The 25,203-nt window shown below is 42.5% G+C and overlaps 1 protein-coding gene across 1 annotated transcript in view; it reads left to right on the forward strand.

Annotated features, from left to right (window-relative positions):
* Window positions 1-65: 65 nt before the first annotated feature.
* LOC140484520 (mitochondrial adenyl nucleotide antiporter SLC25A24-A-like) overlaps window positions 66-25,203 on the forward strand; it is a 28,727-nt gene continuing 3,589 nt past the window's right edge. Inside the window, 10 exon segments of the mRNA XM_072582899.1 lie at window positions 66-1,012; window positions 6,033-6,202; window positions 7,288-7,390; window positions 11,595-11,644; window positions 11,646-11,683; window positions 13,287-13,398; window positions 16,511-16,666; window positions 17,932-18,084; window positions 19,999-20,106; window positions 23,445-23,612. Of these exon segments, the coding sequence (XP_072439000.1) occupies window positions 6,044-6,202; window positions 7,288-7,390; window positions 11,595-11,644; window positions 11,646-11,683; window positions 13,287-13,398; window positions 16,511-16,666; window positions 17,932-18,084; window positions 19,999-20,106; window positions 23,445-23,612 (1,047 nt within the window). The 5' untranslated portion in view covers window positions 66-1,012; window positions 6,033-6,043.

Consider the following 25,203-nt stretch of genomic DNA (forward strand, 5'->3'; position numbering starts at 1 on the left):
AAGATGTCTTGTGTTGATCAGTCTGTGGTTTGGTTTGGCTCATACGATGTCTTATGAAATGTTGGCCCATATAACGCCAACTAGGCATTTTTACAGTGCCACCCATATGTTGCAATTGATGGAACCGCATAGAACTTGCATTGGACAGTCATTTTATGGATTTACGAAGGTGGGCATGTTCACAATGACCACGTCAGCAAGGGTTCCTGATCAGACAGTACAACTCAACTATGTATGTTGCTTACATGTCTACAGCATGGCTGTGCTCACATTGATACTAACTTAGGATGATGTACTGCAAGAATAACCAGTAATTCCGGGCAGTAGTGAAGGCTTTTGTGTAGATTTCAAATCTTTTATCTGAGGAATCTATTTTCTTTTTCAAACCACATGGCTGATGATCGTATTGAAATTCATGTCTCAGATCTGGTCAGTGAAGAGAGAGGTATGCCGAAAACAAATTTATTTGTACTAAAAGGGTAACACTGATTGGAGGCTATAGGTGACTTTCTTGCTGTTGATGCTCTGACAGAATTGTTTATTTGCAGAAACCTGATGTGTGCAGTGTGGTTATGTTTGCTTTCTGTCTCAGTGGGCCCTCGCCCCAAAACATCGATAGTGGCTGATTACTAGCCTGAGGGAATTCACCAGATAAATCCAGATGGAACTTGTAGAAAGAAACTACGGACCAACTTGCTTGTTTATTGTTGCCTGACTTCAGGATGATTGCCTCAGATATAGCAGAAATCGTTTTACAAGTCGATCTGTATGAGTGCACAGGCTGGGGATGCTACGAAAGAAGAATCACGCAAGGAGATGCTTTTAACAATGTGATCAATATGCCTTTGCCACTTATTTTTGTTCAATGTCTTTGAGTTAGTAACCATCTTCAATTTGATGTGCTGTAAAGTTTACTTCTCTACCTAGTTTATCACCTTGAATGTCTTTGCAATCATTTCCAATGAAACCTAAGCAACCCAGGCTACTCCAGCTGTTCAGTGATCATTTGATGGTAGGTCTCAATGTTGTGCTGCTGGTAACTAGATTGGTTTCGCTATATTTAGTTGTGTATTGCTGATTGAGTTTCTGAGAGACTGGGCCAGGTTTGGTTTTGACTAATACAGTATTGCAATGTCGACTTGTGATGGTCTTGTCCATAACTTTTCCTTGACGTTTGCATTAGCTGACGTGCAATCAATAGACAAATCCTACTATTAAGATGGGGTTAATCCAATCAACTCATAGTGGAAGTATTACTGTGGTTAGTGTTTCACTAATTGGACTAACAGCCTGTTTTGAGGAGGTATTAAAAGTTATACCACACCAACATGACTAAAGTTCTGGCTGTTTCACAAAACAATGAAATGTCAGAATACTTAGCTACTTACATTGTGCTTTGCAAACTCTTGGAGATCCACTAGATGGTGTTCCTGTCAAACTCTTCAATACATTGAGTGGTTTTCGAACAGGATAAATGCATTCAATTGCCAGTAGAGTATGCTATAGGAGAGCTTGAATTAGAAGATACTACAAAGGATAATTCATTGCTATGTCTTGGATAAGGATGAGTGACAGTGGTACGTTGTGTCCTTGCCATCCCCTGTTGCTTTCAGCATGTCTGTAACTAACAATATTTTCATCTGTTCCATGTTATAGTATTGGGAAGTTCTTTATTTATCATTTGTACTCACTCATTTCCAGTGTACCACACAATCATAGGAATCCCTACAGTGTGGAAACAGGCCCTTTGGCCCAACAAGTCCACACTGACCCTCCGAAGAGTAATCCACCCAGATCCATTCCCCTATCCTTTTTAACCTATATTTATCCCTGACTCATGTACCTAACCTACGTGTCCCTGAATACCATGGCCAATTCACCCTAACCTGCACATCTTTGTGACCGGAAGGAAACTGGAGCATCCAGAGGAAACCATGCGGACATGGGGAGAATGTGCAAACTCCACACTGACAGTCACCTGGGTCCCTGGTGCTATGAGGCAGCAGTGCTAACCACTGAACCACTGTGCCACCACCTTCTGAAGGATCTATTTAAAATCTAATCTTCTATTGTATTCCTGATCCTTCTCCTCTATCTTCTGCTGCACTCTCCCCCGGCCCAATTTAACTATCTCATTTCATTTCTTGTGATTTAGTTCAGGATCCTTTCCTGAAATTTGCACAAGTTTGCCTTGCTTAGGGAATGTCAGGGTAATGATAAAGATGTGAGAAGAGCAAGGGGTGGGAAATGTTACTGTTGGATATTGGATAGCCTTTCACTCCAGTCCACCCAGTTATCTGCTTCACACACTCCCCACTCACGTGCATCTTGGTTAGATGGAGAGCAAATCTCTCCTATTTTGTATGGAAAATGACCCTGTTGATTTGGGCATTTCCAACTTTTTTTTTGTTGTGGCATCCTTTTTTCAGGAAGGATGTAAATATGTCGTGTGCAGGAAAGGTTTATGAAACTAATACCTGGGATGGTATGAAGTCTTCTGAGGAAAGGTTGCACAGGCTAGGCTTGTATCTGCTGGAGTTCAAAAGATTGAGAGACTATAGTAATATATAAAATCCTGAATGCTCTGGAAAGGGTGGATATATCCACTTCTGGAACAATCTAGAACTAAGGGTCACTGTTTAAACATAAGAGTTTACACATTTAAGACAATTGAGACTCTCTTTCTCAGAGAGGAATCTTTTCAGTTCTGCCTTAATATGCAATGGAAATAGTGACTTGTCTTTGAATATTTCTCAGGCTGAGATAGATTCTTGATGAACAATACGAATGCAAGGTTACAGGAGGATCGGCAACAATGTGCATCAGCCATGATCATCATGAATGGCAGAGCAGACTTTAGATACCCAAGTGTACTACTCTAGCCCCTAACCCAAAGTTCCCTATCATGAATGTTATAAAATACATTTGAGACTTGGCTCAATCATTCCAAATGACATCTGTGCCTCAACCCTCCACAAACTTCAATTTGAAGACACTGCAACTCGTGTCTCTTGTCAAATTTTGAACAGAGAGTTGAGTTTTAAAGAGGGAAAAGGATATTGGAATAGAATTCCAGAGCTTCCAGCCATTCGGCTGAATATGCAATATGTTGCACTGTCTCCAGCCTGATTTTTGTGCGTTATGCTTATTTGAAAAATCCTGCCTTTGTTCTCCAACCTGCCTTATGTGAAGGTATTGGTGTAGTGGTATTGTCATTGGATTAGTAATCCAGAACCCCAGGCTAATATTCTGGAGATGGAAGCTCAAATCCCAACTTGATAGATGGTGAAATTATAGTTCAACAAAAATTGGGCAATAAAATGCCAACAATGTAACCACTGGCAATTATCATTAAAATTCATCTGGTTTACTACTGTCCTTTAGGGAAGGAAATCTGCCATCCTTACCTGGTCTGACCTACATGTGATTCCAGACCCACAGCAATGTGCCTGACTCTAAACTGTTCTTGGGGCAATTAGGGATGGACAATAATGGGATAGAATTCCACGAGAGTATGGATTTTTAAAAAAATTCCATATGGTTTCCAGCCGCTGTATTGATTTTCTGAGCCATAACACCCATCTTCTGGAATTGTCTATTTGACTTACCTCTGTCTTGCCACCCCAGTTACTATTTCAAAATCCTCCTGGTTGCAGTCTGTGCTTATTGATGAGCTGTATATCGTCTCTGGGAGAGTATCCATCACAAACATTCACAGGTGCCCCTGAAATTGAGTGCTGTGTGTGAATGAACACTGATATTTGCATATATGAGCAAGTAGTGCACATTGTCAAAAATATAGAACTATCCACAGGCACTAATTTATCGGTTTGAGCTTTATCTAGGATCTGAGCAAAGGCTCAAGAAAATTTCTTCCCGATTTTCTAGCTTTGGATTGCACCGCCATTTTGGGGGTGAGGATGTACTAAAGTAATGGAATTGATAGGGCATTGATGTAAGTATTATTACACAAAATAATTGCGTATCAACTACTGTGGCTCGAATAAAGAAAAATCTTGCTAAATGAACCTTGATTCACTTTCTGAGAATCTTATGAGATAAAGTTCTTTGATTTTCTAATAACCCTTCTGTAGAATTCATCAAGGAATATTTTGTTTCTTGGTGAGCAGAAAGGTCAAACTGGATGAGGTGAGTATTTTGAGTCCAGATGATCAAAGCTGAGAACCGATGACTATGAGAGACACCAGGAAGGGCAGAATGTTGACTAGTATGCAGGTTCCAGTCTCCACCTTAGGAATCTGGAGATCGAGAACCTTTAACCCCCGCCTAGTGTTTTAGGCGGGCCCATAACTTAATAGCTTGTCCACAGAACAGCCCTTACAACAGTGTAGCACCTCCTTGCAACTACAGTGCCAGATGAGATCTGCTGAAGCTTTGGAAAGGGACGGAAATCTGCAACCTTCTGTCATGGAATGGGAACTTCAGCCAAGTACTACCCCTGGAATTAAGTTACCTATCATTTGCAGGTAACAAAATTACTTTAACTATGCACCATATGCATTATTACTGAGGTCAGTACAGTTGTTTCTCCCCCTTCAGGCGCTCCATGTGGTTGATTCCACTGCGATGTCACTGCACTATTGTGACATCTATAAGAAACCAAAATTCTTTTCCAGTCAATGAAATGGAAGCTGCCTTCCCAGCAGTGAGATTTTCATATTTATAGTGATGTGAAGGAATGTAATGGCATCAGGACCGTAGCATGTTATTGAGCGCTAATTTTGCCAAGAAAGGATCCCAGATTCTGTGGTATGGTAATTTGGCATGGAATATTCTATGGCTTTTTGTTGAGATTATATTGAGGTTGTCACTGCTTGAAGGTGTAAATGTTGCCCCTAAATCTATAACTGCATTCATTAATAAAGGACTCATGTTTAATGTAAATTTGCTGGCTATTTTCCCCAGTTGATCACATCTCATTGTGTCCCCACATGCCCCACCTCTTGGTATACCAACATAGAGGGGCACTTCACCAATAAGCTGAATTTTGGCTCTCAGCTAATTTTTTAAACCTACCATCATTATTATTATCCTCAAAATATGTTAAAAAAACATTTAACCTGCCTGCTATGTTCAATCTCTTGCTACTTCAGGCAGTGCAAATCTTGGACATTCGTTCCCAGAAGGTTAACCTTGAATTGATACTATTTCTCCAAGTCTTAATACTATCATAAGGTGACAGAGCTTTTTGTTACCATGAATTGCTCATGTTCATTTTCTGCAATTTGTGGGATGTGGGTGTCACTGCCCCGAGAAGACTCTGGTCAGCTCCCACCTTGCACCACTGCAGTCCATATATATTTGGGTAGCCAGACGCCAGAAGAGCACGTGCAAATCAATTTGCAAACACTTTTCACGATATGTTTGCTGGGTATTGGAGTTTGAGTGTGCTGGAATTTGTGGATTTCTGATCTGCTGGTCGGTTGCATAGTGTAGCAACTTCAGCATTTTCAGTTAACAAATTTGTTTTACTTTGGGCCGTGTAATTTTGGCGCAATAGGATGAAAACAATTTGCACCAGGTCTCTCTACCCGACTTGATAGCAACCTATGCCCACTTGTATTGGCTGAGGTGGTCACAGTTTGAACAGCCCTTGTGAAGGTCTGCATCTCTGGTCCTGGTCCAGAGCAGCAGTTCAGATGGTGTTCGTGTGGCGTTTCAGCCTGCCTCCTGAACTGAAGATGAAGATTGTTGCTGTCAGAGGGGCTGGCTTGTACACAATAGAGGTCAACGATCTTACCAGAAGCAGATCTGTGAATGCCTTGCCCCTCTCTTGAAAGACAATTCACTGTTATTTGCTGCCCCGTCCGGGGAGCTGCCCAAGAATTCATTGAGAATTTGATACAAACTGCTTCTGTGCATCCAGTATGCTGTTCGTTTACTATTTAATATCAAATTTAACTCAAGATGATTTGTTAGTCAATGGGAATGGAGATAAAATGAAGTAGACCGATCCTTATTGCTTTATTTACAATCTGTGCAATCTTGGAAGTTTGTCTCCTGTGTCTTAGGAGCCCTTGCAATGTTCCTGTTTATGAAAGAGGTTTTCCAAAGAGGCGCCCCTGATGAGGCATTAGCAACAGATGTATTTTGGTATAATCTTTATCGGCGACTAAATACCCACGGGGATGGCCGCGTAGATACCCAGGAACTAGTACATGCTTTGGAAGCTGTTCCACAGGTAAAGTGCTATTCAGCGTGAAGGCGCCACCTCATTTACAATGTCCGTATATTATATCACAAATCGTGAGTTACTCAAGTAAAGATACAGTCCCATATTTTGCAGTTAGAATTTTAATTGCACGCTGTCACGCCTGGAAGTTATAGGCAGGTGGTGGTCATTCCAATCCTTGAGCCTGACCTCCTGTTTAATCTGTATGTTCTGACTAGCCAAACCCTGTCTGCTTCATATGCAAAACATTTATAGAATGTGCATCAAACACTTTTGAGAGCATTCCTCATTGCTACCACCTTTTGCATGCAGTGTTCCCTATCTTCCTGAATGGTGTAAAGGCAGGAAAGTGGGTGTGAATAGCAGAGCAGGCTTGAGAGGCCAGACAGCCTAGTCCTATTCCTATTTATTATGGTCTTAAACTCTGGAGGTTTACAAAATTACGAGGGGCACGGATTAGGTAGGTAGGCAAAGTCTTTTCCCTGGGGTCGGGGAGTCCAGAACTAGAGAGCATAGGGTTAGGGTGAGAGGGGAAAAATGTAAAAGAGACCTAAGGGGCAACTTTTTCACACAGAGGGTGGTACGTATATGGAATGAGCTGCCAGAGGAAGTGGTGGAGGCTGGGTATATGAATAGGAAGGGTTTGGAGGGGTATGGGCTGGGTGCTGGCACTTGGGACTAGATTGGGTTGGGTATCTGGTTGGCATGGACGGGTTGGACCGAAGGGTCTGTTTCTATGCTGTACATCTCTTGTGACTCTAAGTACTAGTACATAAGCAACATAAGGCTTCCTGAGCATAAACTAGAACAGTTGTAATTACTTCAAATGATAAATTCTCTTCCTTAACTGAGAAAAGGAATATTTAATTTCCAAAGCAAATTACGATAAGAAAAGTTTGCAATTTGACAAATACAGAGTCACTATCATAGGTTATATCAAGACTAAAACGGAGGTCTATGTTGCTAGCACACTTTGCCCCACTTCCTGTGTACAAGTCTGTCATTAACTTGAATAGATATTCTCTCTCTTCTCATATTCTTCTAGAAGTTAATGAATTATTTTTCCCTTCATTCACATAAAATAACTGTTAAAGGAAGAATCAAAAACTAAAAACTTTGAAGCGTTCCGGAAATACCTTGAGAGGAACAACAAGAAACTATTGCTGGGTTTTGGAAAAGTCACAAAGACCAGAGGTGGTAAGTCTAAGCTGATCTCAAGTATAAATTTCTTTTAAGCTACGATACTATGATTGCTGACAGTTCTACTGATTCCCAGCAAGCATGTGCTCACCTTCAGAAATGTTTACCTGTGAATGGACATTAAGAACGTGTGGGAACTGGATGTGTATGTATCAGAGTTGAACTAAAGACCACTGTTATTTGTGGGGCTAGGTCAGAGTGCAAGATCTTAGACTTGTTGCTACTTACTGAAGCTCTCCTGTGAGATGTTTTGGAGAACGTTGCATCCTGTTTTAACGGCTCAATCCATCCACCAAACGGTGATCACAGAACAAACCATAGGAGCTGCCAGATTGATGTACAATCCCAACTGGTTCAGCAATGCCCTGCCTTATATTGGGCTGTAGTTCCACATTCTGTTGTTGATTCTCAATGCTCCATCAGAATCAGGGATGTATGTATTTATTAAATCTAATATTATTACTGGGCAAGTTGGATCAGCACTGAAATATTGCTTGGTGGGTCATAATTTATTTTTGGTTTAATTAGGTGGTCTTTCACTGAAACACAAGCAGACAGTATGGCAGATTTGGTTTCAACAACAAAACCAAACTTTAGTATGCAAAAAAAATGAAATGGAATAGTCCAAAATATTTTTACACAATTCAAATTTAAAGGTTTCAAAAAACATGGTAAAAATATAATCTGATTAATCCAAGCGCATACCTTCATTGTACTAGGAGAGAAATCCCTTGTGTTTCTCACATCAGATTTGACTTAGCTGTGATTTCAATTCCCAGTGAGAATCTGGGCAGTGAAGAAGGTTGTCTCAGAGTACAATGAGACCTTGATCAGATAAACCAAGGGATGGCAGGTGGAGTTTAATTTAGGTAAATCTGAGGTGCTGCATTTTGGTAAGGCCAGTCAAGGCAGTGCATTTGCACTTAATGGTAAGGTCCTGTTGGGTGTTGCTAAGTAAAGAGACCTTGGAGTGTAGGTTCATAGTTCCTTGAAAGTGGAGCCACACGTCGACAGGATAATGAAGTTTGGTATGCTAGCTTTTATTGGTCAGTGCATTGAGAATAGGAGTTGGGAGGTCAAGTTGCGGTTGTAAAAGTTGGTTGGGCCATATTTGGAATACTGCGTACAAATCTGGTCTCCCTGCTGTAGAAAAATGTTGTGAAGCTTGAAAGGGTTCTGAAAAGATTCACAGAATGTTGCCAGAGTTGAAGGATTTGAGCTATAGGGAGAGGCTGAATACGTTGGGGCAATTTTTCCTGCAACTTTGGAGACCGAAGGGTGACCTTGTAGAGGTTTATAAAATCATGGGGGGCATTGATAGCCAAGATCTCCTCAGGGCAGGGGAGTCCAGAACTAGAGAACATAGGTTTAAGGTGAGAGGAGTAAGATTTAAAAGGGACCTAAGGGCAATTTTTTCACACAGAGGGTGGTGTGTGTATTGAACAAGCTGGAGGAAGTGGTGGAGGCAAGTGCAGTTACAACATTTAAAAGGCATCTGGAATGGTATATGAATAGGAAGAGTTTAAGAGGGCTGTCGGCCAAATGCTGGCATATGGGACTAGATTAATTTATGACTGTGGTTGGCATGGATGAGTTGGACTAAAGGGTCTTTTTTCCATGTGACAATGAAATGCAAAAGGGACCTCGGTTTCCTGGTAGATGTGTCACATAAAGTTAGTAAGCAGGTACAGCAGGTAAGTAGGAAGACAACTAGAATGTTATTGTTTATTGTGAAGGGAACGGACTGTTAAAAATGATGTTTTGCTACAGTTGTATCGGGCACTGATGAGTCCACATGGAGTTTTGGCCTCCTCATTTAAAAAAAGATGGAAATGTGTGAGACGCAATTCAGCCCAGGTTCACTTGGATGACACCTGGGACGATGACGGTATCTTATGAGGAGAGGTTGGGCCTGTATCTAGAAGAGCATAAGTAGGACCAGGACTGGGCCATTTGGCCCCTCAAAGTCTGCCTGGCCATTCAACAAGAATGTGATCGATCTGTCCCAGGCCTCAACTATCCTGTTGTGCCTGCTCCTTCAAGATGAATGAATTATAGTACAGAAACAGGCCCTTCAGCCCACCAGGACTGTGCCAACGCATGAGGCCTTTTTTTCAACTAAAAACCATTTGCCTTTACGTGGTCTGTAAATCTCTAGTCCCTGCCTGTTCGGATCTTATTTTTCTGAAATAGTAAGATGTACCTACTTCCTCTTTTAATGAATTCAGTAACTAAGACTCCACATCACTCAAGATGAGGAGAATTTCATGCATCCACTAATCTCCGATGAAATTCCTTCACATGTTGGTTTTAAATGTCTCTTTATTCTATAACTCTGCTGCCTGGTTCAAGATGTCCCTGACCAATAGTCAATGTTCTTCTCAACATCTACTCTGCCAGTAGCCCTCAGAATCTTGTGTGTTTCAGTAAGATTGCCCTTATTCTTCTATACCCTTGGGGCCTAACCTGTTTAGTTGCTCTTGATAAGTCAGCGATGTATCATCCCAGGAGTCAGTGTAGTGAATCTCCTTTGGACTGCCTCCGATGTCAGTCCATCCTTTAAATACAGGGATCGAAACTTGACACTATGCTGCTGGTGCAGCCTCAACAGCACCCTGTACAGTCTGAACCAAACTTCCTTGTTTTTAGGCTTCAGTCCTTTAGCAGTAAAAAGCTAGAATTCCATTTACCACCTTAGTTAGTTGTTGCATCTGTATGCTAACTTGTGTTTCACGCACAAGAATGCCCAGGTCCCTTTATTTATATTTTTGGAGACTATCTCCATTTAATTAATTGTTTGTACCAAAGTGCATGCCCTGACCCTTGCTCATTTACGCTCCATCTGCCAAGTTTTTGCCCACTCGCTGAACTGACCTGTAACTCCTTGCAAAATTCCTTATGTCCTCACCACAACATGCCCAAGTGCACTATTGTATTATCTGCAAATTCAGGCACATTACACTCTACCCCTCATTCTAGTCATTCATATAGATAGTAAATAATTGATACCTGAGGGGTAATCATTGTGGCACTCCACTAGTTACATCTTTCCAACCAAAATAGTACCTGTTGATCCCAACTCTGCCGATGATGTGTTAACCAATCCTCAATTCAAACTTACCCCCAACAAGGTGAGCTCTTGTATGATTATCCATTGGAGTTTAGAAGAATGAGGTGATCCTATTGAAACAATGTCCTGAGGGGTCTTGACAGGTTGGACTGTGAAAATATGCTTCTCCTTGTGGGAAAGACTGAAACGAGGTGACCCATTTAAGAGTAAGGACTATCCTATTTCAGACAGAAGTATGAACTTTTTCTCCTCTGTGACTTTAGAGCTACCCTAGTTTGTTCAATATAGGGTCATTAAGTAATTTAATGGCAGAGTCTATTCTTGACTAACAAGGGAACGTGGATTTGAGCCACAATCAAATCAATGAGAGCTGCTGGAGTAGGGCTAGATGGGTCAAATGGTCTGCTTCTAATTCATTTGTTCATATTACTTTGCATGTATTTGGCTTGTAGCATCTTCCCTCTTTCTACAGCCTCTCAAACAAGCTTTAAGATCTGCTGTGAGGTTATGAACCCTGAAATGTAAATTTTCTTTTATTGTAGGTGCTTGCCTGATCTCAATATTTTAACAATTTTCTGGGTTTTCTTTTGGTTTCCAGCCTTTTGCTTTGATTCTTCTTTCAATACGGTAGAATTGGGGTAGGCGATTGCAGCTTCAGCCAAGCTGTTCTGTGTGCTGTTTGCACATTCTCCCCATATCTGTGTAGGTTTTCTTCCCAAAATCCAAAGGTGGATTGGCCATACTAAATTGCCCCATAGTGACCTGGTGTTAACCAATCCTCAATTCAAGCTTACCCCCCAACAGGTTGAGCTCCTGGGAGTTTTGCAGAATGAGGTGATCTTATTACCCATGGGAAATGTGAGGTTACAGGATAGTGTAGGGGGGTGGTCTGTTCTGTGGAGGGTCGGTGAGGATTCGATTGGCCGGACAGCCTGCTTCCACACCGTAGGGATTCTATGATTCTATTCTGTGACTAATTACTGTGAATTAGGAGCCCTAAAATGCTGTAAATTCACAGCAGATCAGCCAGTACTCGGTGAGAGACACGAGTATTTACAGCATTTTCTGTTTTTAGTTCTGATGTCTGGCATCTGCGGTATTTTAATTTTCCATTCATATTTCTACGTTTAGGCAACATAAGCAAATGGAGGATTATGCATCTCATGGGAAGACTTCATGTTCAGTCTTAATCTTTTCCACGCAAACAGAATTCTTAAGCAGTAAGTCAAATTCAAGTTGTGCAAGCAACATTTGTCAAAATAAATCATATTTTCACAAAGATGAGGTGTAAAACTAATTTTTGTTTAAATTCACTTATGGGGCATAGGTGTTACTACCTGACCTTCATTTATTACCAGTCCCTAGTTGTCCTTGAGAAGGTGTGGGTGAGCCGTCATCTTGATCCACTGCAGTCCACGTGCTGCAGGGTGACCCACATGCCCTTAGGTGAGTGGCTCGGAGGGGAACTTGCAGGTGATGGTGTTCCATGTATCTTCTGCCCTTGTCCTCCTTAGGTGGAAATGGTCATGGGTGTGGAAGGTGCTGTCTGAGGATCTTTGGTGAATTTCTGCAGTCCGTTTTATAGATAGTACACACTGCTGTTAGTCAGTGTTGGTGGTGGAGGGAGTGGAGGTTTGTGGGTGTGGTGCTAGTTTACTGGACTGTCTTGTCCTGGCTGGTGTCAAGCTTCTTGAGTGGTGTTGGAGCTGCATCCACAGATGTAGGTGGGGGAGTATTCCATCACACTGCTGCCTTGTGTCTGTAAATGGTGGGCAGGCTTTGGGGAGTCAGGAGGAGAGTTACTTGCCACAATATTCCTAATCTTGGACCTGCTTTTTGTAGCCACTGTGTTTATGTGGTGAGTCCAGTTGACTTTCCGGCCAGTAGTAACTCCAAGGATGTTGAGGGGGTGGGATTCGGTGATGGTAACATTGATTGTCAAGGGTGATGGTTAGATAATTTCTTAATTGGTGATGGCAGAGCCTGGCATTTGTATGGTGTATATGTCATTTGCCACTTGTCAGCCCCAGCCTGGATATTTCGCCGGATCTTGTTCCACTTGAACATGGGTTGCTTCAGTGTCTGAGGAGTTGAGTGGTGCTGAACATCATACAATCTTTGGAGAACATCTCTCGCATCTGACCTTGTGATGCAGGGAAGGTCATTTCTGGAGTTCTGTCCCTAAGCCCTTTGACCTGTCTCTTCTTTCAAAGCATTTTATTCATTTTTTTTTCAACAGGTTTTGGTCGGGAGCCTTGATATCTCCTTTTATGGCTTGATATCAGATTTTTGAGTCATGCTGTTAAGTGCCTTGTAATGTTCTGTTACTTAAGGCATGCGTAAATGAAAGTTGCTGGTCAATAGCCATTTGAGCACAATTTTTGAGATGATTATGGATGATTAGTATCTTTCAAATCTCCAGGTTGTTCCGAGCTGCTTCACAGCCGGTAAATTGTAGCAGTGATTGCGTTTATAAAGATTTTCTACTCAACCTGGTCAGTGATGTTATTCCCACTGAAGCAGGTAGGACCACTGCACTTCCAAATTAATGCGCATGCTATTTATGTGCACACCAAGATAATGACCAATTCAGTCTGTTGTTCTTATTCCTGTTGGGTGGTGCATGTTGGCCAGGATGCTGGGAAAATTGCCCAGTATAATTTGGACAGTGACCTCAGATCTTTACATTGCAAAAGCACAAATTGTGAATTCTTAACTGTTGCATTATGTTCAATAAATATTTATTGCTAATTAATGTATTTACCAAGGAACTCAGATGTCAAGAGATCAAATACTGCTTTTTCTGTTGTTACAATTTATCAGCTTGGATCGAGATGATTATATGGATATGGATTGGAATGAATGGCGAAAGATCTACATAACGACTGTAGAGGACAACATGCGAACTATGATTGACATCTGGCAATACAATAGTGTAAGTAGGGTATCCAGAATTGATTCTCTGGCTGTACACTGATTGCAGATCTGGATGAGTGCACACTCTGCATTGGAAAGCAATTTGTCTCTTAGTTTCATCTCAAAGTAACTTTTTAGGGCACTGAAACTCTGTTGATGCCCAGGGATGCTTTATGTAAGGTTGGTCAGCAATGGCATATTAAATTCAAATGTGCTAGAAAAACGTTACTAAAAACATCAAAATGTTTGCACTCTGAAAATGGAACCCAATGGGCACAAATGGGTCAGGTTGATTTTTCTTGTAGCTTTGTGCTTAGTTAGAAAAAGGATTCAAAAACTGCTTACCGTCCTACGAAATATATTGCAAGGAAGAGAGTGGTTAATCTGTGGAACTCTTTACCAGAGAGTTTTGTGGAAGCTGAGTGAGTGCATGTAAGAGAGGGAGAGAGAGGAGAGGGAGAGAGAGAGGAGAGGGAGAGAGAGAGGAGAGGGAGAGAGAGAGGAGAGAGAGGAGAGAGAGAGAGAGGAGAGAGAGAGAGAGGAGAGAGAGAGAGAGGAGAGAGAGAGAGAGGAGAGAGAGAGAGAGGAGAGAGAGAGAGAGGAGGGAGAGAGAGAGAGGAGAGAGAGAGAGAGGAGAGGAGAGAGAGAGAGAGAGGAGAGGAGAGAGAGAGGAGGAGGAGAGAGAGAGAGGAGAGAGAGAGAGAGGAGAGAGAGGAGAGAGAGAGAGAGGAGAGAGAGAGAGAGGAGAGAGAGAGAGGAGAGGAGAGAGAGAGAGAGGAGAGAGAGAGAGAGGAGAGAGAGAGAGAGGAGAGAGAGAGAGAGGAGAGAGAGAGAGGAGAGAGAGAGAGGAGAGAGAGAGAGAGAGGAGAGAGAGGAGAGAGAGAGAGAGAGAGAGGAGAGAGGAGAGGAGAGAGAGAGAGAGGAGGAGAGAGAGAGAGAGGAGAGAGAGAGTGAGGAGAGAGAGAGGGAGAGAGAGTGGGGAGAGAGAGAGTGGGGAGAGAGAGAGTGGGGAGAGAGAGAGTGGGGAGAGAGAGTGGGGAGAGAGGAGAGAGAGAGAGGAGAGGGAGAGGAGGAGAGGGAGAGAGGAGAGGGGAGCGAGAGGGGAGAGAGAGAGAGGGGAGGGAGGAGAGAGAGAGGGGAGAGAGGAGGAGAGAGAGAGAGGGGTTCTTGATTAGACAATAGACAATAGATGCAGGAGTAGGCCATTCTGCCCTTCAAGCCTGCACCGCCATTCAATATGATCATGGCTGATCATTCCTAATCAGTATCCTGTTCCAGCCCTTGACCCACTATCTTTTAGAGCCTATCCAATTCTTTCTTAAATGAGTCCAGAGACTGGGCCTCCACTGCCCTCTGGGGGCAGAGCATTCCACACAGCCACCACTCTCTGGGTGAAGTAGTTTCTCCTCATCTCTGTCCTAAATGGTCTACCCCGTATTTTTAAGTTGTGTCCTCTGGTTCGGCACTCCCCCATCAACGGAAATATGTTCCCTCCTGCCAGAGTGTCCAGTCCTTTCATAATCCTATACGTTTCAATCAGATCCCCTCTCAGTCTTCTAAACTCAAGGGTATACAAGCCCAGTCCGCTTCAGTCTTTCCGTGTAAGGCAATCCTGCCATTCCAGGAATTGACCTCGTGAACCTACGCTGCACTCCCTCAATAGCCAGAATGTCTTTCCTCAAATTTGGAGACCAGAACTGTACACAGTACTCCAGGTGTGATCTCACCAGGGCCCTGTACAGCTGCAGAAGCACCTCTTTGCTTCTATACTCAATCCCTCTTGTTATGAAGGCCAGCATGCTATTAGCCTTCTTCACGACCTGCTGTACCTGCATGCTTGCCTTCATTGACTGGTGGACAAGAACACACCAGATCTCTCTGAACAGTCCCTTTACCTAATTTGATACCATTGAGGTAGTAATCTGCCTTTCTGTTCTTGCCACCAAAGTGGATAACCAGACATTTATCCACATTAAACTGCATCTGCCATGCATCTGCCCACTCACCTAACTTGTCCAGGTCACCCTGTAATCCCCTAACATCCTCATCACATTTCACCCTACCACCTAGCTTTGTGTCCATCAGCAAATTTGCTAATGTTATTGCTGATACCATCTTCTATATCATTTACATATATTGTAAAAAGCTGCGGTCCCAGCACGGATCCCTGCGGTACCCCACTGGTCACTGCCTGCCATTTTGAAATAGAGCCGTTAATCACTACCCTTTTGTTTCCTATTAGCCAACCAATTCTCTATCCAATCTAGTACTTTGCCCCCCAATCCCGTGCGCCCTAATTTTACTCACTAACCTCTTGTGTGGGACTTTATCAAAAGCTTTCTGAAAGTCCAGGTACACTACATCCACTGGATCTCCCTCGTCCATCTTCCGAGTTACATCCTCAAAAAATTCCAGAAGATTAGTCAAGCATGATTTCCCCTTCATAAATCCATGCTGACTCTGTCCTATCCTGTTACTATTATCCAGATGTGCCGTAATTTCATCCTTTATAATAGACTCCAGCATCTTTCCCACCACTGAGGTCAGACTAACTGGTCTATAATTTCCTGCTTTCTCCCACCCACCCTTCTTAAAAAAGTGGCACAACATTAGCCGCCCTCCAATCCTCAGGAACCAACCCCGATTCTATTGAACTCTGGAAAATAATCACCAGTAAGGGGACTGAGGATTATGGGGAGAAGGCAGGAGAATGGGGTTGAGAAACATACCAGCCATAATGGGATGGCAGACTCAATGGGCCAAATAATCTAATTCTGCTCCTATTTCTTATGGTCTAGGGACTTTGGGAGGGTGTAACAGTTGGATAAGGTTTGTGTATGAATGTTGCTGTCACTTATGTCCTTGTTAATACAGATGTTGCTGTTGGTTTCTCTCTATCTTAAAATATTCCATGAATCGATGCCACAGGCACGGGAGCACAAATTGTGTCACTCTGGAAGCTCTGTACTGCGCCCTGGTGAACATTTTGCACTTAACACTTGGCAATCTTTACTTACTTTTTTTAATTTGGAAGGGGTTGTGGAAGTACCCATAAGGTATACCTAGGGAATTTGCATTACTGCCTTCATGCCTTGATTCCCCCTCTTGTGTTCCTCCTGCAATCTCTGCAGATCTTTTCCATTAACGATGATATAACTAATTGCGAGGAATTCTTGGAGAATGTGGAACCGGAGAAGTGGTGGGGCCATCTTATTGCAGGAGGCACGGCTGGTGGAGTTTCACGGACAGTGACTGCCCCCTTTGACCGGCTCAGGGTGCTGATGCAGGTAGGATTGTTCATCACCAATAGGGCTGGCCGTTTTAAAATCAGCTCTCCTAAGTATTTAGTCCAGCTTTATTAGCCTCCAATTCTGCATTATTTTCTTTGAGTATCCAAACCTCATTGTTTATTGTGATGTACAGTTAATAACAGGAATTCAGCTACAGGTAGAGGGGCAAGGCTCTCTCTAACTGCTTGCTGGCTCAATATGAGGAAGGGTATGGAAGGTCCATTTAAAAAGTAGCAATATTGAGCTTAAGAAGTTTAATGTCATTCTCACAATTAAGGCTTTGTGCGTCGGCTAGCTTTGCCAAAGACTAGCATAGACATGATGGGTCAAATGGCCTTATTCCGTGGTTCTACCATTCCACAAAGAAGGAAAAGGCTACTTGGTGACTTGACCCCAGCGCCCCATTTAAGTTTGGGAGTAATGATTGACTAGGTAACAACTCTCAGCAAAATCCACTTACTCTAAGATGCTGAAGCATTTGGTTAAAGGTTCCTCGGCACTCTGTCCAGGAGGTGTATATTGAATAATAGCAATATTTGAGTTTTTAGCAGTAGAGGTATGGAACAAACACTCTGATAAGTTTGTTTGGATCACCTATTTTAATTCCATTTTCCTTTACTGTTCCTTCAATAATTAAAGGAAATAAGGCAAGCATTTTATTCGAGCTTCCTATGTTCGGGAGCCTGAAACTAACAAGTAATTTATTGATTATTGGTTACGCAATTACAGTTCACATCAACACAAGCATGCTGACAATTTGGATAGATTTAAAAAGGGCAAAATGGCCCTTTCTATAGAGTAAATAAGCGTTGCCTCCGTGACCAACTGTAACAAGCGCCTCCAGCATTTTCAAGCATCCCTCGGCCTTCCCTTTTCTGGAGAAAGCAGCCCCGACCTGTTCAATCCTTACCATAACCTCTCAAGATATTGTCCCCTTGCTTGTGTTTACTTGAAATGAATAGGGGGTAGGAGGTGTTTGATATTCTGCAAAGAGCTGGATGTATTCCAGTATCAGACACAAAGATATTAAGTTGTACTGTATCAAATGGCCCAAGATTGTGAGACTTGAAACCTTTTGCCAGACAAATACAAAAATGAAATATCAAAATTTTGTGTATTTCAGTCTGTGCCTCCAATGTTTGCCTAGATACATCTTCCTGCATTGATGCTTCTGTAGCCAGTAGTTGCCAATGGAAATTGTTTTCCAGTTGCTGGTCAGCACCAGCTGCAGTTAGAATGGAGTTGTTTATCTGTTTTTTCAGGTTTATTCTACACGCCAAAATAAGATGAAGATTTCTAGTGGCCTAAGAGCAATGGTCAGGGAAGGAGGTGTAAGTTCAATGTGGAGAGGGAATCTAACTAACATTATCAAAATTGGTCCTGAGCTAGCCTTCAAATTCATGGCCTATGAAGAGGTATGTATCGTGAAAGTGAATTACTGCTTTTTGTTGTTTCCAGGGGTTGCAATTTGTTGCGGATTTTAAATAATCAAGTATTTGATGTAAATGCTTCAATGTGAAACTGTCAGAAATTGCTGCACTGTTCCTGCAAGGCTCAGTGTAAGGGTAATCTTTCACTTGGGAGCCCTGCAGCCTCTAGGTCTCAGCATCGAGTTCAATAACTTTAGAGATAAACCTGATCACTGGAAATCGGATTTGAAAACCGCAACTGCAGGAAAAACGTGAGCCCTCTGAAGAAGGACCTGGAGCCATAACAGATGGCTGCAGACCTGCTGAGTTTCATCCAGCAGTTTCTGTTTTAATAACCTTAATGCCTGATTATGTCCTTTCTTGTTTTTTACCCACCCCACTCTCTGGTCCTGTCAAGACATAGTCTGCTTTCAGCACAGCTTACCCATTCTGTCCAGCTGTTAGCCCTCATTATCACTTATTCAGTTTCTCAGACACTTATTCAGCTATCTGTCAACAATCCTCTTGTTGGCCAACCGCTTTCGAATGTCTCTGGACTCCTCCTCCACTTATCCACTCACTTTTTTTCTCCCACCTCTGCTTATGTCCTCACACCCTCCAACCCCATCTTAAATACCGAGATGCTAACAGTTCTGACAAAGACTTGACATGTTAACTCGGTTTCTCTCTCTCCATGGATGCTGCCAGCCCTCTGAGCTTCTCCAGTATTTTCTGCTGTTCTTTGTTTCATTTTAGTGTCTGGAACTATTAAGCTCATTTCAGCCTCAGGTTCCCTGACCATATTGCAATTATGCCCTGACCTGAGGGAGTGGTCTTGTGGAACAGTTACAGTGCCACCTACCTTGAGGCTAGAGGTCCAGGTTCAAGTCTCACAGAGGCATCTTATATTATATGTGGGTTTTATTCAGCCCTGACCTGAGTGTGAGCTTAGCTGGCACCCTCCAAGTCAGAATTCAGAAGTCATCCCTATTTTAAATGATGGTCCAACCTCTTGATATTACGGAGGTATCTCCACTTTACAAACATGGTGCTGGGCGTGATCCATCGGTACAGTATGTTTTTACACCAGGGGCTGCAGCTCTTAGACCTTGGGGCCATTTTAAAAGTGTCTTGTTCAAAACCTGTTGCACATTCATCTGATTGGCTCAAACATCATTTGTAAAAGTGGTAATATTTTCAGCATACACAAAAGCTGAGAGCTGGTTATTTCCTGTGATCTTTCATTGATGACTTCTTCTCTACCCAAAGTCCAGAAATCTTTAAAAAGAACTAAAAAGTGTGGCGCTGGCAAAGGAAAAAAGGTCAGGCAGCATCCAAGGAGCAGGAGAGTCGATATTTTGGGCATAAGCCCTTCAGGAACGTCGACTCTCCCGCTCCTCGGGTGCTGCCTGACCTGCTGTGCTCTTCCAGCACCGCACTGTTTGACTCTGATCTCCAGCATCTGCCGTCCTCACTTTCTCTTAAAAAGAGTTGTCAATTCTCTCAATTGGTGCACTCCAAGTAGGCTGAAACCTTTTTTTTGCGGGTGGGTGAAATGGGTGCAGAGTACAGATTTGTCAAACTTTGCAAGGCGCCATTCAGGAAGTCTACTCTTGAAGTAACAACATTGCTACTTGCATTTGTTTTGTTACATTATTGGGAAGTAAACCAGTCGTATTGAATAAAGATTCCAAGGCACCAAGTCCAACAGCCAGTTTTGTCTCCGATAAGTAAAAGGAGGTAATGAACTGGAAAGAAAATCCTGTATGTATTAAGTCAGTTAGCAGAGACCTGATAGGTAGCATGATTTTCATTTGACTTTGCGTCTGATATTTTGAGAAGTAGCAAATGGTGAATTTAAGGTTCTGAGCAAACAGTTCCTTGAGATTTCTAACTTTTATTTCTGAAATGTATTCACAGCTCAAGACGCTCATAGCCAATGAACCAGAAAATTTGGGAATGAAGGAAAGGTTTCTTGCAGGTTCAATGGCTGGTGCATTCTCTCAAACAGCCACTTATCCAGTTGAGGTATGAATAAGTGCTCTCTCATTGCCAGCCTTTGTGGATGGGGGACAATTCTTTGCGTTAATTATAAAAAGGTAGATGGAATATCATACATTTTTTACAAACCTGACCAGAACTCCTCCCTGTTACCTTGATAAGTTTTCATCCTGTTTAATAGCTGCCATCAAATAAAAGTATTCAACCAGACTCACTTTGCTATTGCAGGAATACTTTGGACAATTATTGTTAAGTAACTGTCTTTGTGTGTGTGTGTGTGTATCCCCACAAAAATGTAATTTTTTTTTAAAGGATTCATGGTTTGACCATGCTCCACTGCTATATTTGAATGCAAATTCATTTTAAATCCCTAACGTGAGAAGTATTTTTTAATACTTAAACTCTGGGCTTGAGCTCGATTTCCCAATTATTTTTAGGAAACGAAAGACAATTTCAATTCAACTTGAATGCAAATGTACAGAACAGCTCACTGCTGTTGGCTACTTAATGTAATCATTATTGTTTGGGTTAAGTTAAGAATCTGGAGAGGAAAGGGAACAATTACTGTGTTTGTGAGTTCTTGCTTTGAGATGACTAGGAGGAATCTGCTAAGATGCATCATATCTTGTCTGTGATGTTAATGGATGAATTCTGAACAGACCACTCTAAGCCACACACCGTGCTGACTTGGAACAAGATCATTGTTCCCTCCCTGAGTTAAAACCCTAGCCTTCCCTGCACTAAGTGGACCATAGCAGCTCAGGAAAGTGGCTCATTATCACCTTTAATGACATTTTGGGATGGGCAACAATTGCTGGCCTTGTCATTGATACTTTTCCTCTTAAAGTATTGGCAAAAATCTCAAGGTCCTTCCTTGACTTGGGTAAAAATGTTTGTTTTAAATGTGTTAATGCCTCTGAGAGGAGCCTCACAAACAAACACTCGTGCTTAAGAATGGAATTAAGTAGTGATGGAAAAGGATAGACCAGGTCTAAAAGTTGAAGTTCTAAATTGGAGAAAGGCCAATTTTTACAGTATTAGACAAGAACTTTCAAAAGCTGATTGGAGGCAGATGTTCGCAGGTAAAGGGACGGCTGGAAAATGGGAAGCCTTCAGAAATGAGATAACGAGAATCCAGAGAAAGTATATTCTTGTCAGGGTGAAAGGGAAGGCTGGTAGGTATCAGGAATGCTGAATGACTAAAGAAATTGAGGGTTTGGTTAAGAAAAAGAAGGAAGCATATGTCAGGTATATACAGGATAGATTGAGTGAATCCTTAGAGTATAAAGGCAGTAGGAGGATACTGAAGAGCGAAATCAGGAGGGCAAAAAGGGGACATGAGATAGCTTTGGCAAATAGAGTTAAGGAGAATCAAAGGGTTTTTACAAACATATTAAGGACAAAAGGGTAATTAGGGAGAGAATAGGGCTCCTCAAAGATCAGCAAGGCGGCCTTTGTATGGAGCCGAAGGAGATGGGGCAGGTCCTACATGAGTGTTTTGCATCAGTATTTACTGTGGAAAAGGATATGGAAGATACAGAAAGTAGCGAAATAGATGGTGACACCTTGTAAAATGTCCAGATTACAGAGGAGGAAGTGCTGGATGTCTTGAAACTGGTAAAAGTGGATAAATCCCCAGGACCTAATCAGGTGTACCCGAGAACTCTGTGGGAAGCTAGAGAAGTGATTGCTGGGCCTCTTGCTGAGATATTGTAACATTGATAGTCACAGGTGAGGTGCCAGAAGACTGGAGGTTGGCTAATGTGGTGCCACTGTTTACGAAGGGTGGTAAGGACAAACCAGGGAATTATAGACCAATGAGCCTGACATCGGTGGTGGGCAAGTTGTTGGAGGGAATCCTGAGGGACAGGATGTACATATATTTGGAAAGGCAAGGACTGATTAGGGATAGTTAACATGGCTTTGTGCATGGAAAATCATATCTCATAAACTTGATTGAGTTTTTTGAAGAAGTAACAAAGAGGATTGATGAGGGCAGCGTGGTAGATATGATCTATACGGACTTCAGTAAGGCATTCGACAAGGTTCCCCATGGGAGACTGGTTAGCAAGGTTAGATCTCATGGAATAATGGGAGAACTAGCCATTTGGATACAGAACTGGCTCAAAGGTAGAAGACAGAGGGTGGTGGTGGAGGGTTGTATTTCAGACTGGAGGTCTGTGACCAGTGGAGTGCCACAAGGATCGGTGCTGGGTCCTTTACTTTTTGTCATTTATATAAATGATTTGGATGTCAGCATGAGAGGTACAGGTAGTAAATTTGCAGATGACACCAAACTTGGAGGTGTAGTGGACAGCGAAGAGGGTTACCTCAGATTACAACAGGATCTGGACCAGATGGGCCAATGGGCTGAGAAGTGTCAGATGGAGTTTAATTCAGATAAATGCGAGGTGCTGCATTTTGGGAAAGCAAATCTTAGCAGGACTTATACACTTAATGGTAAGATCCTAGGGAGTGGTGCTGAACAAAGAGACCTTGGAGTGCAGGTTCATAGCTCCTTGAAAGTAGAGTCGCAGATAGATAGGATAGTGAAGAAGGTGTTTGGTATGCTTTCCTTTATTGGTCAGAGTACTGAGTACAGGAGTTGGGAGGTCATGTTGCGGCTGTACAGGACATCGGTTAGGCCACTGTTGGAATATTGTGTGCAATTCTGGTCTCCTTCCTATCGGAAAGATGTTGTGAAACGTGAAAGGGTTCAGAAAAGATTTACAAGGATGTTGCCATGGTTGGAGGATTTGAGCTATAGGGAGAGGCTGAACAGGCTGTGGGGCTGTTTTCCCTGGAGCGTCGGAGGCTGAGGGGTGACCTTATAGAGGTTTACAAAATTATGAGGGGCATGGATAGGATAAATAGACAAAGTCTTTTCCCTGGGGTGGGGGAGTCCAGGACCAGAGGGCATAGGTTTAGGGTGAGAGGGGAAAGATATAAAAGCGATCTACGGGGCAACCTTTTCATACAGAGGGTGGTGTGTGTATGGAATGAGCTACCAGAGGAAGTGGTGGAGGCTGGTACAATTGCAACATTTAAGAGGCATTTAGATGGGTATATGAATAGGAAGGGTTTGGAGGGATATGGACCGGGTTTTGACCGGTGGGACTAGATTGGGTTGGGATATCTGGTCAGCATAGACGGGTTGGACTGAAGGGTCTGTTTCCATGCTGTATATCTCTATGACTCTATAAGTAGGCCATTGAGCCCTTGAACCAGTTCTGCCATCATCATAAATGCACATCCTTATTCAACTTTTCCTTACTTGTTCTATGATCCTAAATGCTGTTACTTAATATTAAATTCCACTGATTTGCATCACTTAATGATTCCGCAATTGGTTTTGCTTCTAATAGATGTTGAAAACGAGAATGATGTTACGGAAAACAGGGGAACCACGGGAACTCTACGCCCAAATCAGTAACATATTCAAATATGAAGGAATTTCCACCTTCTACAGGGGCTATGTGCCAAATATCCTAGGGATCATCCCTTATGCTGGTATCGACTTGGCCGTGTATGAGGTTGGTTTTTATTTGGGAAATAGTAAACAAAAAAAAATACTAATGACTTCTATTTTTATTTAGACTGTCTTTTAATGGCAAATGGGCTGCATTAGTGGCAAGGGTGGGTGTTGGGGGTATGGAGAAATAATTTGGATTTAAGTGGGTGGCGCGATGGCTCAGTGGTTAGCACTGCTGCCTCTCAGTGCTAGGGACCCGGGTTCAATTCCAGCCTCAGGTGACTGTCTGTGTGGTGTTTGCACATTCTTCCCGTGTCTGCGTGGGTTTCCTCCCACAGTTCAAACATGTGCAGGTCAGGTGAATTGGCCATGCTAAAATTGCCCATAGTGTTCAGGAATGTGTAGGACTGTGCATTAGTCAGGGGTAAACGTAGAGTAATAGAGTAGGGGAATAGGTCTGGGTGGGTTACTCTTCGGAGCATCGGTGTGGATTTGTTGGGCTGAATGGCCTGTTTCCACACTGTAGAGATTCTGTGATTCCAAAACACCTCCAAGCTCTCCACAGATAATTACAAACTTGTTTTAGTCTGGTGACTGTAGTAAAGTAGGGGAAAGCAGCAATGTCTTAATTCAAATTACACAAACAGCACAGTAGTGACCAATTAATCTGTTTGTACTGTTAGTTGGTGAAGCAACAAGACTTGGACTGCTGTTCCAAGGTACTATTACAAGTTATATTGTTGACCAAGTTTTTGTCACTAGTTGTCTTTTATCATCTTGCTAGGTTACAATTTGGCAGCATGGTGGCTCAGTGGTTAGCACTGCTGCCTCGGACTGCTAGGGACACAGATTTGTTCCCGCCTCGGCTGACTGTCTGTGTGGAGTTAGCACATTCTCCCCGAGTCTGCGCGGGTTTCCTCCGGGTGCTCTGGTTTCCTCCCACAATCCAAAAGATGTGCAGGTCAGGTGAATTGGCCAGGCTAAATTGCCCATAGTGTTAGATGCATTAGTCAGGGGTAAATGTAGGGTAGGGGAATGGGTCGAGGTGGGTTACTCTTTGGAGGATCGATGTGCGTTTGTTTCCATACTGTAGAGAATCTAATATTTGTTCTTGTGAAATGGTTTAGGAATATTTCCTTGTTTGAAAGCTGCTGTAAAAACACTGCTGCACTATTAGCAGATTATTTGCAATTAGATTAAATCCCTTTAAGCCTTCTCATTTCCATGTTTACTTGTACACAACTTCCATAGTGTACATTTTCACCCTTGTACAGTTTAACTTCTGGTACAGTATTGGCGTTTGTTCATAATTCAGAGTTGCACAGCACGGAAACAGACCCTTCAATCCAACTTGTCCATGCTGACCAAATATCCTAAATTAATCTAGTCCCATTTGCCAGTATTTAGCCCACATCCCTCTAAACCCTTCCCATTCATGTACCCATTCAGATGCCTTTTAAATGGTGACATTGTACTAGCCTCTGCCACATCCTCTGGCAGCTTATTCTGTACACGTACCACCCTCTGAGTGAAAAGATTGCTGCTCAGGTCCCTTTCAGTTCTTTCCTCTCTCACCTTAAACCTATGTCCTCTAGTTTTGACTTCCCCTACCTGAAAAAATATTCACCCTATCCACGTCCCTTATGGTTTTA

The sequence above is a fragment of the Chiloscyllium punctatum genome, chromosome 13 (genome assembly GCF_047496795.1).
Source record: "Chiloscyllium punctatum isolate Juve2018m chromosome 13, sChiPun1.3, whole genome shotgun sequence".
Classification (NCBI taxonomy): domain Eukaryota; kingdom Metazoa; phylum Chordata; class Chondrichthyes; order Orectolobiformes; family Hemiscylliidae; genus Chiloscyllium; species Chiloscyllium punctatum.